The sequence below is a fragment of the Stigmatopora nigra genome, chromosome 4 (assembly GCF_051989575.1).
Source record: "Stigmatopora nigra isolate UIUO_SnigA chromosome 4, RoL_Snig_1.1, whole genome shotgun sequence".
NCBI classification, from domain to species: domain Eukaryota; kingdom Metazoa; phylum Chordata; class Actinopteri; order Syngnathiformes; family Syngnathidae; genus Stigmatopora; species Stigmatopora nigra.
The window spans coordinates 7,250,269-7,266,658 of record NC_135511.1 but is presented as its reverse complement, the minus strand read 5'-3'; the positions used below and the strand labels follow the sequence as shown (position 1 = coordinate 7,266,658).

The following is a 16,390-nucleotide window of genomic DNA, read 5'->3' as shown; positions in this document are numbered from 1 at the left end:
AGCAGGGGTCCAAATGTTTCCATCTCTGAAAACCATGTGATAAGGTGTCAAATGACAAATAATCTGTGTCTACAAATAGCACCGTGACACAGGCGCCAACACGCACAGTGTGAGTGTGCCTCTTTTAAAAAGCAACAAAACTTTTGAGGTAAGAGACTGGAATCTATTTTCCCTCCTCCAATTTCGTTTTCAACTTGTTTTTCTACACCTTACAGGCCTTCATTCTTTTCTGCATTGTTCCCTTCGGCGTCTCCGTTTTCCCTGTTTTTGATTGATGGTTTAACGTCATCAAGATGAAGTCTGGCACATCTGGTTTAAGCAACGTTTCGTCTTTGCTAAGCGTTTGGGAATGTCGCGTCAAAAAACATCGGCAACATCAGAAGAAGGAACAGGAAAGGAAGGAAAGGAGTGCCCTTGCCAGGTCAGACGTCACAACAATCGTGATCACAGCCAATCATCAATTAGCACCATCATGGATTGTGTGTTACATTCATTTGGAAGTACCCAGAGAAATTACTATATAAACATGTTTTTTTAGATGATTCAAGTCTCTCATTATGTGTGTATACATTTGTTTCCAGGATCGAACAACAATGGCATTACCACATCTACAGCAGGACGCTCACCGCACAACAACGCAACCTCCTCAACAGTTACCTGCAAAACACACACTCAGGTACAAGCACCTCCCCATACATCCTTTTGGTAGTAGTACCCAAACAATTTCCAATTCAGCATGGTTACCTTCAGCGTCCTCCAACACTAAGGACAAAAAAATAATATAATAAATAATCACGGATGTAGATACCGATATTTATGTACACATCACACAAATAATTAAAATACTGTGTTTAAAAAAACATGTTGGTATATAAAACATGCATAAGTATAAAAATATTTCAAAATAATACATACAGTCCATGAACAAACATACTGAATATTCTGATGGATTTTAAGCTGAGCTGAAAGTTGCTGGAGAAGGTCAACAATTGGAGGTTTTGGCCAAGCAAGACGAGGTTGCTGACGGGGAGGCCTTGTTGTTTTACTTGTCTGGTGAGCAGTGGAAGGTGAGTTCCTTAAATTCAAGCTTAAAGTCAGTCTTTTAGTAAATATTAAAAACATTTCCCCCATTGAAATACCCTTATTCATATTTGTGCATTAGACTCATTGCTTCCATGTTTTTGCCCTCAACTCGTACTATTTAGGACTTCCCAAAGGATCTTGAGTGGAAGACTTTTTTGCTCGAATGGCACGTGAGCGACACCAAAATCCAGAAGCTTCCGGACTACTTGGCATCTTTCAGCCTCTTAAGGGTTTTAGACCTCCCCAAGAATGAACTGTGCGAGCTACCTTCTGATATCGGTGAGGACAAACTCACCCCGCCCCAGTGTCAGTCCGTCTGAAGTTGACTTTTCTCGTAGGTCAACTTGGTGAGTTGCGCCAATTGAATGTGAGCTACAACCGTCTGTCCCACGTTCCCGCCGAACTCGGGATGTGCGAGAACCTTCAAAGACTGGAAATCTGCGGAAATCGCCAACTCTCTGAGCTACCTTTTGAGGTTTCGACTGACCACTCATGGGCTCATTTGCATCTGTTAACATGCATATATTATCCTGTTAAAATCTGTAACCGAATTAGCACAACATTCCTACTCATTGATCTCATTGGTCAAATAATTTGATGTGATGAAAACATTGAGACTAACTTCAGTCATTCCATGTATTAAGTCAAACTTGCGTGTTCTCATATACTCTTACATCTCATTTTCTGAACTGCTTCATCCTCATTAAGGTCCTGGGGGGTGCTGGAGCCAATCCCACATGACCTGGATTTGAACCCAAGACCTCAGAGCTGTGAGGCTAACGTACTAACCACTGGGTCACCCAACCTAAATTCTTACTCCAAATTATAACTAAACCTACATTCTAGCCCAAATCCTAAATTCTAGCTAATCCTACATCCTAACCCTAAATTATCACTCTAACCCTGAATCCCAAAGTCTATATTATAACCCTAACCCTAAATCCCAAACTCTATATTATAACCCTAACCCTAAGTTCGAACGTGACTTTAGCACTCAGATGACTATTTACTCTATTTTTATGTGCAGCTGAACACTCTGAAACGTTTGATCCACCTGGACATAGCGGAGAACGGCTTTGTGTCTATCCCCGTTTGCGTTCTGAGGATGAGCGCTCTGCAGCTTCTGAATCTCAGCGACAATCGACTCAGTGACCTGCCGCAAGATATGGACAGGTTGCTCATCACTGTGTGTGTCAACAACACAATGTGTTTAAATTTCACTACTTGTGCGTATGCATTTAGGTTGTCTGAGCTGGAGACGTTGATCCTACACAAGAACCATCTTTCCTATCTCCCTGACTGTCTCACCAACATCATCACACTCAAGATGATCGTCGTCAGTGGCGCTGAACTCGTTTGTGTGCCCACAAGACTCTGCAGCAACCCCACGATAAAGTATACATTGACCCGTGCAAACACTCCTTCTCACACAACCATTTATAGAGGAGGTCACATGCATATGTATGTGTTTGTTTAGGTTCATCCGTCTGTATGACGGTTTGGACAGCGACGGAAAAAAGAACAAGGAGACGGAACAGATAAAGAACTGTACAGCAAAAGGACAGGAAGCCAAAAAAGACGAAAGCGACAGAGAAGAAATGAAGAACAGTCGAGAGAAAGAATTCATGGACGCCTATGTCAGTTTGCTGAAAGACAGAGGTCAGAGGTCACTTGGAATGATATGTACAATGAATTCTTATTTATTCTAGTTTAATTGATTCAATCACTAGATGTGAGCATTCAATCAAATAATGGCAGTAAATGACCGCAAATGTACATGTATAGATAGAAAAAATGTCTGTTACATTATATATTATATAGTGTAAGCTTTTATTGGCACATTTTAGAAGCAAAGCAAGTTTATATTAAGTCAAGTTCTGTTTTGGAAGTGGCTTTGAGGTAACCTTAACCAACAATAAACTCAAAAAGTCAACTACCAAATTTTGCAATTGAATGCAATTCTATTTTTTTCCAAATATAATTCAAATACATTTTTTTCCTCTTCCCAGATGATGTCCCGTACTCTACCACCAAGGTGACCATCTCCTGTGTCCTTTAAGCCTGCCCACCAAGAAGCAACTTTGCTGACAAGATTCTGCTTGGCAACGTCATCCAGTTTCAACCCATTTATAATTTAGACTTTTTCTAAAATTAATATTCGATTTGAATTCTCTCCAACAATTCCTTTTATTTTGAAAATGTTAAAGTCATTGTTTTCTTGGGGTAAAAAAACAAACAAAAAAAAACAAGACACCCTCATTCCAAAATATGATTTCCTTCATTTGCCGCTCAAAATGTGTTTGTAAACTAATGCTCATATAAACATAGAAAGATGAACTCGGAATCTTTACTCCTACTTTTTTTTTGATTGAAATCATTCAATGGATTATAATAATTTCAGGTCACGCTGACACATTGGTTGCCAAATATCGTGCACATTTTGTAGACTAAAAACAATTGCCAACAGGTCAAGGCACATTTGCACTGACTGGTCATATTAACAGTACATCATTTATGTTTAGTAACTTGAGTTTCATACCGGACAAAAATATTTCATGACATCACAACAAGTGTATTTGCTAAAAACATGCCGATGGAACAGGAAATTGCTCCAATGGATTCTTTGAAATGAAAATTCATTGGCGTTTCCAAGGAAACAGGACATGGTGATCGCCATGCTAGCAGCGATGCTTGGACCTCTCAGATATGTTTAGGCAATAAAAGGAAAACTAAAGGGCACATTTTCTTAGTCGTTGCAATCAGATACTGCTGTCCTGTAAGAGCGGCTCGATGTCCTCGGCATCGCTGGCTGGGGTTGCTTGGAGTCCGCTGTCGTGTGTGCTTGCGGACGACCCAGCGGGTGCGCCACCCACGCCGCACGGCTTCCTCAATGAGCACGTCTTGATTGCCCCGGTGACCGGTGGACGCTCAACTATGAACGTGGCCACGATGAACGCGAAGACCACTGCGCAGGCTCCGAAAAGGAACGGGGGTCCCGGAACGCTTGACTTCTGCCGAGGCACAAACATGTTCCAATTGCTTTTTGGCTGCAGTACTTCCGCTAAGTAAATGTAGTAATAATATATAAATACATACATACACATATATACATATACACATATGTACATATGTGTATGTGTGTATGTGTGTATGTGTATATTTGTATATGTGTATATGTGTACATGTGTACATGTGTATATGTGTATATGTGTATATGTGTATATGTGTATATGTGTATATGTGTATAAGTGTATATGTGTATATGTGTATATATGTATATATGCATATATGTGTATATATACATACAAACATACACACATTTGTGTGATTGAATAAAGTTCCATGAAGTTCAGGGCTTGCATTATTATTGCATTCCCCACATTATTGCATTCCATAAATGAGTTATCGACCTCCTGTAAGTACTAACACGTGGTTTCATTTATGAAAAACACACATAGGTCAAGCTCTAGTAGTGTCTGTGCCCCCCCTCTGCATGTACATGATGTGTGGGTGTACACCTTAATGCGTTGCGTGTCTCGTCCTTCTGCAGTCTGGACGTCGTCGAGCTCAACATCGAAGAGGAAGAAGATGAATCCATACAGTGCCGGACCCAAACCATTACACAGGCCGCGAATGCCTGTGATCATGCCCTGGACCACACCTACAAATATTCAAACTGTCACACGACAAACGCATAAAGCATCACCCCCACCCTACCCAGCACAGAGACCTTGCTGGTCCGGGGCGGCGCTGTGCGAAACCAAGGCCGAGATGGCCGGGAAGGTGATGGACGACAAGGCTGCTACTGTGCCCGCTGCCCACATCATCCTAGAAAATAACACAGAGACAGGGTTACCACGGCATTATCATGATCCTCATGATATAGTCTGGATCCAAAGTGTGCACACAGCTGGTCAGACAGAAAAAAATATGCATAAAGATGGCAAGGAATGATGGAGGAGGGAATAAAAAGCATAAAATGATTGATAGGACATGCTTACAATATGTCATGCTTTGGGTTTGTATTGGAAGCCACAAAAACAACAACATTTAAACAATCAAATGTCACCAAGTATGGATGCTAACTTGATGACACGTGTTGATGCCCACACGACTATTATGTTGAAAAGTTCAAATCAATGGAAATTAACATTTTCAACATATTCTAACATTGTGTCATCTATCATTTGATGGCTCTGGGGGAGATTTTTTCCATCATACATGGCCTTCTTCATGGACATTGTTACCAGAGAGAGCCCACACTTTTACACCAGGACAATAACCACACCATCTACCTCCTGCTTCTGACTCACCAGGGCTCGGAACCAAAGGCGTACCAGGTCAGCTGCAGTAGCTGGAAACTCAGACCCAACAGAACCGTTTTCTTATTGCCTAAGGTTCGCATCAGCACACTCAGGAGCAGAGTCTGAAAGCACACGGTCACAAAAAATACAACCTTGAAGGGTTAGAAGGGCACACATAACCATACATGCTCTGTGACGAAGAACAAACACACACACCCACCTGTGCAATGATGGACAGAATGCCAACCATGGCGATGAAGGCGGCAATGGTAGCGGGAGAAAAGTCAATGACCTGGAAAGTAGTGAGGTGAGTACTTGTTATTGTAAATATGCTACAGAATATCGTGTTTCATGGCAACTTGCACACAGAACTTCCAAAAACGTTCACATCTTTCATTTGAAAAAACAAAAACACGTGTTAGGTCTTTTACTCTTTATCTATTGAGCAGGATCATAAGCAGCACTGTTTATAGTTATTTAGTAGTGAAGGAGTTAAGCATGGCTGTGGCACGTACACATACCTGTCTGAGGTAGAGGAAGAAGCTGGAGTATTGCCCAGCCTCGGGCAGGTAGGACAGGAAGACAGTGACACAAATGAGCATCACGGTCGAGTCTTTGCCCACACGACGCAGCGACTGCAATGATACGAGCTGTCAAACCAAGATACCCCCATCACATGCCCCCTCCCTCAAATTTGGACTCACAGCAAAGGGGTGCGCCTGCTCCCAGGAAAGTGGAAAACCCCATGTCGTCAGTCGCATCTTGTCGGGCAGTGACTCAGGCACCATGAAGAAGACAAAGGCGATATCGGCCACCGAGATCACGGTGGCAATCAGGACCACCAGGCTGTCTCCATACTGTGCCGACAGGTATGCGCCGATGGCGGGGCTCGTCACTAGGCTGGCTGCAAATGTCGCAGACACCTGAAAAGTTGCACAAGCATGTGTGTATTTGAGTGATTGTGTGGGTCTTGTGAAAATTTTGCGTAGCCGATTGTTTTTACAAAGCCGTATGCCGTGCTCCTCTCCTGCTCATCTGTGATGTCAGCAACATAGGCGAAGATCACGGAGAATGTAACAGCGAAGATTCCTGACGCCGCGATCAGTGCAAAGTACCACCTAGGAACAACCAAGATAAATCATCACAATACATGCATCAAATAGAGGTTTAACATTAAATTTTGTTTAATTCATTTGTTGGGTGGTGGCGACGAAATATTTTTTTCCCTGCTATAAATCCCCAGTTTTTGTAGCAAACCATTCTAAAGTTGAAACGATCTAAATGAGAAAATGTTGTAAAATGTTGTTGAGCAATTAACAAATAAATTGGAATTACAAGCATGGCAAGTATTATATGCGTGTGTCTGGATTTACATGTCAGAATTACTACTCCCTTCCAAGAAAATTAACATTTTCTATTTTGATACTTGTCTTGATGTGAAAACAGGCAGTTGGTTATTCAACTCAATTCACATGACAAGGATCACGAGTTGGCACACGAGCATTAAAGTGGTGGAAAGGTTGACACGTTTGCCCTTTTGAGTGCAGTCACAGATGAAAATTCCAAACCTCTGGGGGCTCAGACATTCACATGACCCTTGTGTGATGGTCAAATTGTGCTTGAGGGGTCAATGTTGTCATGTGCTCACCAGGGGCTGATCCTCATGAATGGGATGGGGGCGCATGTGAAGAACACAGTCATCAGAAGGAAAGGCTTCCTGCCACAGATGTCAGACAGGCCACCAATTACGGGAGCGGACAGGAACGACTGGAAACCCTGAAGCACAAATGGACACTAACAATTACTAAAAATAAATACAAATATGAGAAAATACAAGATGGCCATCGTAGACCGTGCAAAAAACACATACAACAAACATGCAAAGGCTCATACATTCACATTAATACACTATCATTGTGCAGACTACATACTAATGAACCCTAAAAAATCCACACAAATACAAACCCCAGCATGCAAACACCCTAATGTGCAAAAATCACAGTAAACCATACGCATGAAGATACCATACACACCACGCTCCCCCATCCAAACTATCCCACACGCGCACACACACACACACACACACACACAAACACACACACACACACACACAAACACACACACACACACACACACACACACACACTCATGCACATAAACACACACTAATGTTACCATGCAACCTGAGCCCTGACCTTGACGCCTTGGACGAATCCATTCATGAGAAATGTGCGATCCGGGAAGGTTTCGTGGAGTACCTGAAAGTATAGACCTTTTATTAGCATGCTTACTTGGTCTAGAGCAGAGGTGTTTAAACTTTTATGTTTCAAGATCTATTTTTCATGTGTTCCACTTCCAGTGAGCTAATTTTTTCCAGGTTCCTGACAAAACTCAGCAGTTATGTTCATTGATGCAGCTCAGAATAAGGGTGAAAATCCACTCCTGATTCATTCACTAGCTTACTGCAGATATACGCCAAATTTGTATCATAGCATTGATAAGGGTACGCACAGACTGGATCAGATAGCAATGCCGTGTAATTTACCAGTATAAACATGGAGATGTACATATGAAGCATTAGGTGGGTGTGTCTCTCACCGTCAGCGTGGGCGTGGTCAGAAGCCCCCATGCGAAGAACTCCAGGAAGATGACGATGACTGCGTGCGTCACCTTGGCCCTTCCACGCACGTGCTCCCATAAAAATAAAAATAAACTTTGTCACTTCCTGTCTCATCGTGGCACACTTCCTGCTAATAATTGTCATCTACTTTCAAGTTGTCATCATTTAAATTCATTGGACAACAACACAAACATTTTCACATATGAGCAAACAGACTCATGTGGTTTTGTTTCTTCGGAAATTAACTATTGTTTGGCTGATTTTTTTATTTATTTTTTTTGCTTTGACATGTAGGAGGAAAAGGGTTAGGGGTTAGAAGAGAGGTAAGAAAACATGAGATTTGATCTCAACAATGTAAAAGAAACGACACTAAATATTCAAAGCAAACCGATATTTGAAAAAAATACAAAATGCCAAGTTTTTTTTTTTTACATCTATTCCTAAAGGTGCAAAACATAGGCCAATTAATCGAGTATTTAAGATTGGCCACATCTGGTGTGGGTTTGTTGACATCGGTATGATCCGATAGAGTGGGAAATCACTCTGTTAGCGAGAACCGTTAGCAACGTCATTCCCAATAACTGCGTTATTAGCCACCATTGTTGGCTGCGTCCGGTGATGCTAATGTTAGCTGCCGGTATCAAAGCTAAAGGGCTTACTGGGCTCCGGACCAGCATGGTGTCTTGGTCAACGTCGGCTTTCCCCGCGATTAGTTCACATGTTTGAGATTCTTCGCAGCCTCCTTCTCGGACTGTTTGCGTTTCTTCCAGCGTGTCACCGCGTTCCAAGTTTGACGTGCCTCCAGTCAGTCGAGCCACTGAATGCAACGTCTGTTTTCCGCGTAGGGCGTCCCGCAAATGCGGTGCCAATTAGTCCCACGAGACTCGGCTTGAACTAATCACGAGTTGAGTGTTAATACCAGCCGAGTCAATATTAGTCAGGACAAAAACGTCCATGTGTGAATGTAGAATAAGCGACGTCAACGTTAGGTTTCGCTTCTTCCAAAGCTCAGCGCGTCATCTCGAAACTGGCCGAAGGTACTCGCTTTCCAAAAGTGACGAGTACTCCGGCTCACAGAATGGGCGAAAGACGCGTTCACGAGCATCCCGGCTTTGCTATACGTCTACTTGGCGGACATATTGGTGGTGGCATTGATCCTATCAGAGTGAACGCAGGTAAATTGAAAACAACATTAGTGTTATTTGTGCACTCCTTTGTGAGGCCTTAAATCTCCTTATACTTGTAAAATGACAATTAAAAACAATAATTTCAATTACATGTCAAAAAAGGTTTCTTTTCCTCACTGGTTGTTTTAGTTGGAATGCAATCGCGAGAATGATAATGGAACGTCCCCGTTTAGGCGTGGGCCCCCAGGCAGATCGTTTACTTACACCGGCCCAATATGGCAACACCGGGAGCAGCAGGTTGTGGTTGGGCCGGAAATACATCACTAGTCATGTGACGGTAAACTATGTCAAAGCAAAGGGGACGCAAGAGCATCTCAAGACCAACTGTCTGGAGTGACCGAAAATAAGCCACTATAACATTCGGTCTCCAACATTAAACTGACAGCTAAATATGTCTAAAATAGGTACATGCGAGTTAGTTGAAATAAAATAATGACTGTATAATCAAAATATTACAATACTTTCACCAAATGTGTTTAAATTGTGTTCATTTCCAAACAGGCACTACACAGTGCGCAGCTTGTCGCGCAGGGGTCTTCTGCTTTTTGTAGGCGCCGAACGGAGGTACGCACAAAAAAACAACAACAACAACAACACCGGAAAAAAAAAATTCACTTTTGGAGGGCGTTTTTCAGTTGTTTTATTCGGACAAAGGGGTGGAAAGGATAAACTATTCGATTTTTTAATGGCTTCTACCGCCGCTTTGCTTTCGTCCTCGTTGGATTACTACAACGATGAAGAGGAGCTCGACAGCGTGGACGACGACGAAGAGCGCAGTTTTAGAGCTCGAGACTCGGAGGAAGGTAAAGGCATAAAACTAATTGACACCAGTTAAAACACCACCTCATCGGCTTTGTTTTGTTCCAAAAACGACCTACTTGTTTTTATTTTTTTGTCAAATGATGCGCCGAATTCGGAAAAATGCTCTAACGAATGACGAATGTTTTTTGGAAACATATTCCGAGGATTTGATTATGTCGCGATGTAGCGTGGTTAGCTAACAGTCGAGTAAATTTGTGCTTCAGAATTATTTTGCTTGGACATCAAGTATAAACGCGTTTTAACGTGCCTTACTTGAGATCGAAAGGCTAACGTGGCTAATGTTTCATAACGATCATCACGTTCACGCTTCTTAATTAACGTGTGACTTGAATTTAATGTTCATTTGAAGTGACACATTTTGAAAATGAGTCAAAGGACAGTTCAATTATCGCTGTAGTCATAGCAGACATAAGTGGTTAGCATAAAAAAGATCCAACCAGTAGAACACGACACCCCCTCCTTTTTTTTTTTTAAACAAGACTCATTCATTCGAGTCAGACGTGACGACATTACGGCGAAAGACGAAAAAGACACGGAACGACGGTGACGATGACAACTATCCCAGGTTCGCCTTCCAAACTTGACACGCACACTTTTACTTAAATGGCGTGTCTAATATTGCTTTTGTTAAGATTATTGTGATCAAAAGATTATTTGCCCCCCCTGCCCCGTCCTCAAAACAGCTGACAGGGCTAACACAAGCTAGCACGCGCTTCGTACTAGCTTCCCAATTAAAACAAACAAAAGCGAAATTACTTGTTCCATGATCATCTAGCATTTAAAACAGACACCGGTTGGATTCATATGAAGGATGATGAATCAAGCAAATAAAAAAAGGTGCGGAGAAGTTAGTCTACCGATCGGCCGGTCTCGCAGTAATCTTTTCCATGCGGCAAAAAACTATTAGCCTGTTTCTCACCTCACGTTAGTGGCCCATTTAAAAACGACAGCCGAATTTCATAGCTTTGAGACAATATGATGGTTAACTTCCTCCTTTTTGATGGGTTCGAGTGCCACGCACAATGCTTCTCCCTTTCTGTCACGATACGGCAAAATATTGCCCGCAACGTGACGAGATTTCTCCTAAATGAAAGTCCGTAAAAATATTCCAGATGTGGTTGAAATGTCCATTTCAGTTGGAATGCAACGTAGCAACAGTGATCAGAATCAAAAGATAGGTACAAGAGAAATGTAAGTTTGTTTGGGCATTGTAGGAGAGTCGAATTCAAATTACCGTATTTTATGGACTATAAATCGCATTCATTTATTTGTTGGTTGCCTTCTACTCAGGTGCGATTTATGTATTTTTTTTGTCATTCGGACTCCCAGCAGCTAATTTGCACACTTTTTATTGTTCAGACTAATTTTGATTCAGAAGAATTGAATGAAACATAACTTAAAAGGAAAGTTAACCATTTGAAACTGCTGTCATTAAATAAGAGTTGACTGGAAAAATGGAATACTATTGTCTTGAGTACTTTACAAAATGTAGTTTTTGCTGCTAAGAAAAATAGAATATTCTCATAGGAATATGGATGGAAGCTTTAACAAATCAGTGTGGTCCTAATACTTAGTTGCCTCAAATACCTTGAGTATTCTTAACTGTCCAAGATCACCAGACAGCCTTCCGATCAGGAAGGAAGATTAAAAAAAAAAAAAGAACACTTTTCCCGAGGCTCCGTGTTCTAATGTTGAATGTGTTTCAGGCCGTGAATAGTCAATGCGCCCTTGTTCTTTTTATGTAATTGTCACCACAGACACGGAGGACGCCAGTGAAACAGACCTCGCCAAGCACGATGACGATGACTATGTGGAAATCAAAGAGCAGTATGTCTGAAATAGGTTTCCCCATATTTGAAAGTGTTTCTGTTCAAATCCTAGAGGATATACTTACTCTGCATGCATGTGTGTTCTTTTACAGAATGTACCAGGACAAGCTGGCCTCTTTGAAAAGACAACTGCAGCAATTACAAGAAGGTGCCGTTCGCTGGCCTGTGTTCAAGCCACTCTTCCAGCTAAATGATATATAAAAGAAATATGAGACAGCATGGAGACCTTTTTTTATGCTGTGTTTGCAGGCACGCTGCAGGAGTATCAGAAAAGGATGAAGAAGTTGGATCAACAATACAAAGAGAGGCTGCGCAATGCAGGCTAGTGAATCAACCATGTGACTTTTTTTTTTATAGATTACTGGTGCAAACAAAAAACAATCATGAGTAAAGATATTCCTGACTGTATTACATAATTTTCTGAAGAACACCATTATAAGAAAAAAATGCTTTTTGAAAAAGGATTTTTCTTCAGAAGTAAAAGGTTATGGTTATAAGAGATATCATTAGAGTAAATAGATTGTACTAATATTTGTAATTGTTGTCCCCTTTTCTTTTACAGAACTCTTTCTTCAGCTGGAGGTGAGTTAGCCTGCAATTAGCGTAGCATCTTGTTTTTTTTTTTTTTTTTAATCTTTTTTTTTTTAAGTAAGCATGGGTTTTATGTTCAGACTGATCAGGTGGAGAGAAACTACATTAAAGAGAAGAAGGCCGCAGTCAAGGAGTTTGATGACAAAAAGGTAGAGCTCAAGGAGAATCTCATCGCTGAGCTGGAGGAGAAGAAGAAGATGATCGAGAATGAAAAGCTAACCATGGAGCTCACAGGCGGTAGGCCTAATGAAATTTAGTTACTTTTTGAAATATTTGGTAAGAACTCAAATTATATGATTTTTTTTTTCCCACCACTTCAGATTCCATGGAGGTCAAGCCAATCATGACCCGCAAGCTAAGGAGAAGACCCAATGATCCTGTGCCTATTCCAGACAAAAGAAGAAAGCCAGCTCCTGATATCCTTTACACCAAGGTACTACTGGTAGATCGCCTAAAAGTAAGATGTGATCTTACTTGTATGGAAACATCGCATTGTGCCCATCGCAATAATCACACTTTGTTTAAAACACACACATCTGACTCAATTAACAATCGTTAAGGTGGTCTCATCAGGAAGTGTGTTGGTGACAGCCTCGGCTAATATTCATGACGTGTCATAGCTACTTGTTAAGGCTTCTTTTTTATTTTAAAAACATTCATTTTGGTGCACTTTGTTGTTAACCATGCGCCTAAATTTCTTTAATGACTAACCAAAAATTTGACTCACGACAGCACAATACATATAAGCAAACCATTCCCGCTTTCATCTTGGTTTTGAATAACAAACTAAAAGATTTTATTCTAACACAGTTGCAGTAAGTAACTCTTTCTTGTCATTGATTCCAGATTGTACATTAGTTGCAGTTGTTTCATGACTTTTTTTTCCACTTCCCTTAACTCCTCACACCACAGCTCAATTATCTGCTGTCAGATGACCAGATCATGGAAGATCTCCGAACGTTAAACAAGGTAATCATTTAAAAGGGAGCTAAAATCCATTATTTATGTTTTCAGACACTTAATGGTGTCAACACACACATCATTTTTTGACACACTTGTTTACAGTCATGTCTACGTGGCTACTTGTCATATGTACCATTTGCAATGGTTAATATTACAATAGATTAGGTAGCCATCAGGGTATTGATTGATTATTCTGTTGAATTGTTATTCTATGAGAGCAATATTAACCCAAATACCATCTTTTAATTAGTGGTGGTATATGTATGTGTGGTATTCTTGCAAAATAAGACCTGGCCTGTTTTGCCTCTGTAGGAACTGTATTTGAGCTATTTTATGTTTAGATTAACATCTTGTCACAATTTTGTCTTTGCAGCTCAAGTCGCCTAAACGACCAGGTACGACCCAACTCGCACAAAGCAATGATTAGTCATGGCAATTTATATTCATATATGTATATCTATATTTCTTGCAATCAATATGCTTGTAAGAGGCATCAACAGACTTCTTTGACATATGTCTACTGCATGTTCAGGCTAGGCTAGGTTCAGACAATAGATCTTAATACACAATTCCAATTTTTAATCTTTATTTTTATGGATATATATTGTCTTTTCACTTGCATGTTCAGACATTTTCCCCAATAAGCCTATTCAATTTTTCCACATGCAAACTGACCCGCATGCGCTTAAGAATGGAAACAAATGACTACAGATGCTTCGTCTATCTTATTCTAGGGTGACCCATTTTTGAATTCTTAAAACTGAAGGAAAATACCTGTAGAGTTGTTTGGTTATCCCTGCATGCATGCATACCTACTTATTCTGCAATTCTCCTCTTATCTACTCCCTTACTTGGGTAATTGCTCCTTAAAATCCCATTTGGGACACAAGTCGTCAGACAGCAGACAATCTGATAAAATGTGTCCCAGATAGGATTTAAAACCACCTACGAAAGTGGCCTTACTCGTTCATTTAAAACTCAGACGCAAATAGAATTGAGTTGCTTCAACCTACGGTTTGAACAGTTGGTTACCCATCACCAAAATGTTGCAAGATGGCGCCAAAGTATTACTTTCTTACTCATTGATGTCCAATTGTGAAAACTTATCTCCTAATGTGCTGTCTCGAATAGGCCTCTCCCATTTTCCCACAGTCTCACCGTCATCTCCAGAGCATGTACCCTCAACGCCTATGGAGTACCCGACACAGCGCTTTGAGGCTCGTATTGAAGAGGGAAGACTCTACTACGACAAAAGATGGTGCGTCATACACCCAAGGGCTTTTTATCCTTTAAGACAAGGCACTTAACTTGATTTTTCGAGCACTTTCATCAAAGCCGCAGCCGTAGTCTTGCGTTTCGCAGAAAATGTGACGTAAAATGAGATAAATTGTAAGCTTACCCCGAAAATCTTGCACGCACCGACATCGATTTGATGTGTACGATTATAAATTACAAATTTGGACTACAACATTTGAGACTTTTTGTCTGTTAACAGGTTCAATTTGGAACCCAACATTTAATTGACCTCCCCAAATTGCGACTTATACTGCAGTGCCACTTGTTTATAGTTTTTTCTCTTTGCATTATTTGGCTAGTGCGAGTAATAGTCTGAAAATTACAGCATAGTTGGACTGATTCAGAAGTAAACACAGCTGCTGACTGCATGTCGGTGTTTGTTATGCTCATGTTGATCACTAGATGGCTGCAGTTTAGCATCCAAGTCTGGTACTTAAAACAAAGGTCATCTGTGACTGTATGCACATTTGGATGTTATCTTTTAATTTCATTTTTACATCTGATTAAGATTCTTTTGCATAAATGTTTGCATTATGTCAGTTCTTTCAAGTGCTTTTTTGCATGCCTTTTTTTATTGTTCAAACCTGTGATTCACAATCTGTGGTACATGTAGTGGTAAGTGGAATTTAAAAGGCAATTATACAAAAACATCAGAAAGGGTCAGATTCTAGTTGATGATCATCAGTATCCACAAAAGTTTGAAGTCCTTTGTTATTTTTTTTCTCCCTCGCAGGTACCACAAGAGCCAAGCCATTTATCTGGAGTCCAAAGACAACACTAAGATCAGTTGCGTGATCAGCTCTGTGGCCACCAGCGAGGTGGGAAATTTTGTCCGAGGCCCCATTGGGCGACATTATTTTGTTGTTGTCTTATACCTCTTTTGTTGTTGAAGATTTGGGTAAGGAAGACGAGCGACAGCACAAAGATGAGAATCTACCTAGGACAATTGCAGAGAGGAGCCTTCGTCATCCGGCGGCGGTCGGCTGCATGAGATTGATAAAGCCCCGCCCCTCTAAAAACTGTTCATTTATACTTGCTTTCCAACCCACTTGTACATTGAGCCACACCTTTGTTTTCAGCGTATGTCTGGTTTTATCTGTTTTTATAAATAAATTAGATTTTTGTAAATGACATTTGTTTAGTTTCTGTCTTTTCTTTTCACCTGCGGTTCCCATTTTTTTTACCACACAGGTTCACGCAGAGCCATATACACCCATCAAAACAGCCACATATGGCTCCCGAGCCATGTGTTCCCCACTCCTGTTTTATATCTTTTGTGAGTAGAAATTGGGCTTGGCTTTTGGATTAGGCAAATTGGTTGGATAAACTTACATTTTGACCACGATCAATTTCCTGCTGTGTGGCGCCATGAGCCACTAACATGTCTCATCTCCTTCGCCTCACAGGGGTTGTAGAGCGCTTTGGTGCTTATTGCTTGTGTGCATAATTCCTCACCCGGGGCATCAATATGAAGTAAAGGGCAAGCAAATCCCCCACCAGCCGTCAGTTGGAGCAACCAATTTCCCACTCCTGCTTTCATCTACCCACACTCCAAATCGAGCATTTACCACAGCTGCGAGGGGCCAACTGATGACAACCTGTTTTGCATGGGCTTGATGATTAATCGTCAACACTGATAATCATAATGACAACTTGTACCAATGCAACTCCCTGCAATTTATGTTTGTGTTTACA

The 16,390-nt window shown here is 41.0% G+C and overlaps 3 protein-coding genes across 15 annotated transcripts; 2 read left to right on the top strand and 1 right to left on the bottom strand.

The window, feature by feature from the left end:
- Window positions 1-77: 77 nt before the first annotated feature.
- lrrc2 (leucine rich repeat containing 2) lies at window positions 78-3,420 on the top strand. The gene is made up of 10 exons (XM_077714608.1): window positions 78-148; window positions 216-421; window positions 582-676; window positions 958-1,067; window positions 1,206-1,362; window positions 1,422-1,558; window positions 2,111-2,256; window positions 2,326-2,478; window positions 2,561-2,742; window positions 3,093-3,420. The coding sequence occupies exons 2-10, from the start codon at window positions 294-296 to the stop codon at window positions 3,140-3,142; spliced, it is 1,158 nt and encodes a 385-aa protein (XP_077570734.1). The 5' UTR covers window positions 78-148; window positions 216-293; the 3' UTR covers window positions 3,143-3,420.
- LOC144195175 (hippocampus abundant transcript-like protein 1) lies at window positions 2,890-11,006 on the bottom strand. Of its 4 annotated transcripts, none has more exons than XM_077714607.1 (12): window positions 10,936-11,006; window positions 7,986-8,078; window positions 7,583-7,645; window positions 7,036-7,163; window positions 6,391-6,505; window positions 6,092-6,310; window positions 5,909-6,022; window positions 5,608-5,679; window positions 5,397-5,509; window positions 4,814-4,911; window positions 4,602-4,744; window positions 2,890-4,094 (listed from the first exon to the last, which is right to left on the bottom strand). In XM_077714607.1, the coding sequence occupies exons 3-12, from the start codon at window positions 7,607-7,609 to the stop codon at window positions 3,843-3,845; spliced, it is 1,281 nt and encodes a 426-aa protein (XP_077570733.1). In that variant the 5' UTR covers window positions 7,610-7,645; window positions 7,986-8,078; window positions 10,936-11,006; the 3' UTR covers window positions 2,890-3,842. The 4 variants fall into 4 exon arrangements, with proteins under 4 accessions (XP_077570733.1, XP_077570732.1, XP_077570731.1 ...); XM_077714606.1 differs by lacking the exon at window positions 10,936-11,006 and adding an exon at window positions 8,667-9,365 and having other exon boundaries at window positions 2,890-4,091; window positions 7,986-8,081; XM_077714605.1 differs by lacking the exon at window positions 10,936-11,006 and adding an exon at window positions 8,667-9,358.
- suds3 (SDS3 homolog, SIN3A corepressor complex component) lies at window positions 8,204-15,828 on the top strand. Of its 10 annotated transcripts, none has more exons than XM_077714617.1 (14): window positions 8,204-8,330; window positions 9,696-9,758; window positions 9,935-9,997; window positions 11,774-11,843; window positions 11,938-11,993; window positions 12,095-12,166; window positions 12,408-12,427; window positions 12,517-12,673; window positions 12,757-12,869; window positions 13,349-13,405; window positions 13,773-13,794; window positions 14,531-14,657; window positions 15,429-15,513; window positions 15,588-15,828. In XM_077714617.1, the coding sequence occupies exons 5-14, from the start codon at window positions 11,939-11,941 to the stop codon at window positions 15,684-15,686; spliced, it is 807 nt and encodes a 268-aa protein (XP_077570743.1). In that variant the 5' UTR covers window positions 8,204-8,330; window positions 9,696-9,758; window positions 9,935-9,997; window positions 11,774-11,843; window position 11,938; the 3' UTR covers window positions 15,687-15,828. The 10 variants fall into 10 exon arrangements, with proteins under 10 accessions (XP_077570743.1, XP_077570739.1, XP_077570744.1 ...); XM_077714618.1 differs by lacking the exon at window positions 8,204-8,330 and adding an exon at window positions 9,161-9,182; XM_077714616.1 differs by lacking the exon at window positions 8,204-8,330 and adding an exon at window positions 9,277-9,598.
- The last annotated feature ends 562 nt before the right edge of the window (window positions 15,829-16,390 follow it).

What these genes read in the sequence shown, in the direction of transcription:
- lrrc2 (XM_077714608.1), top strand. Translation starts at nt 294, where the DNA reads ATGAAGTCTGGCACATCTGGTTTAAGCAACGTTTCGTCTTTGCTAAGC. An exon ending in TGTCTGGTGAGCAGTGGAAG is followed by an intron (nt 1,068 to 1,205) that starts GTGAGTTCCTTA and finishes CGTACTATTTAG; the next exon opens with GACTTCCCAAAGGATCTTGA. An exon ending in TCTCTGAGCTACCTTTTGAG is followed by an intron (nt 1,559 to 2,110) that starts GTTTCGACTGAC and finishes TTTTATGTGCAG; the next exon opens with CTGAACACTCTGAAACGTTT.
- LOC144195175 (XM_077714604.1), bottom strand. An exon ending in TGACCACGCCCACGCTGACG is followed by an intron (nt 7,646 to 7,985) that starts GTGAGAGACACA and finishes CTATACTTTCAG; the next exon opens with GTACTCCACGAAACCTTCCC. An exon ending in GGAGCACGGCATACGGCTTT is followed by an intron (nt 6,311 to 6,390) that starts GTAAAAACAATC and finishes GCAACTTTTCAG; the next exon opens with GTGTCTGCGACATTTGCAGC.
- suds3 (XM_077714610.1), top strand. Translation starts at nt 9,880, where the DNA reads ATGGCTTCTACCGCCGCTTTGCTTTCGTCCTCGTTGGATTACTACAAC. An exon ending in AGCTCGAGACTCGGAGGAAG is followed by an intron (nt 9,998 to 11,773) that starts GTAAAGGCATAA and finishes TTGTCACCACAG; the next exon opens with ACACGGAGGACGCCAGTGAA. An exon ending in TATGTGGAAATCAAAGAGCA is followed by an intron (nt 11,844 to 11,937) that starts GTATGTCTGAAA and finishes GTTCTTTTACAG; the next exon opens with AATGTACCAGGACAAGCTGG.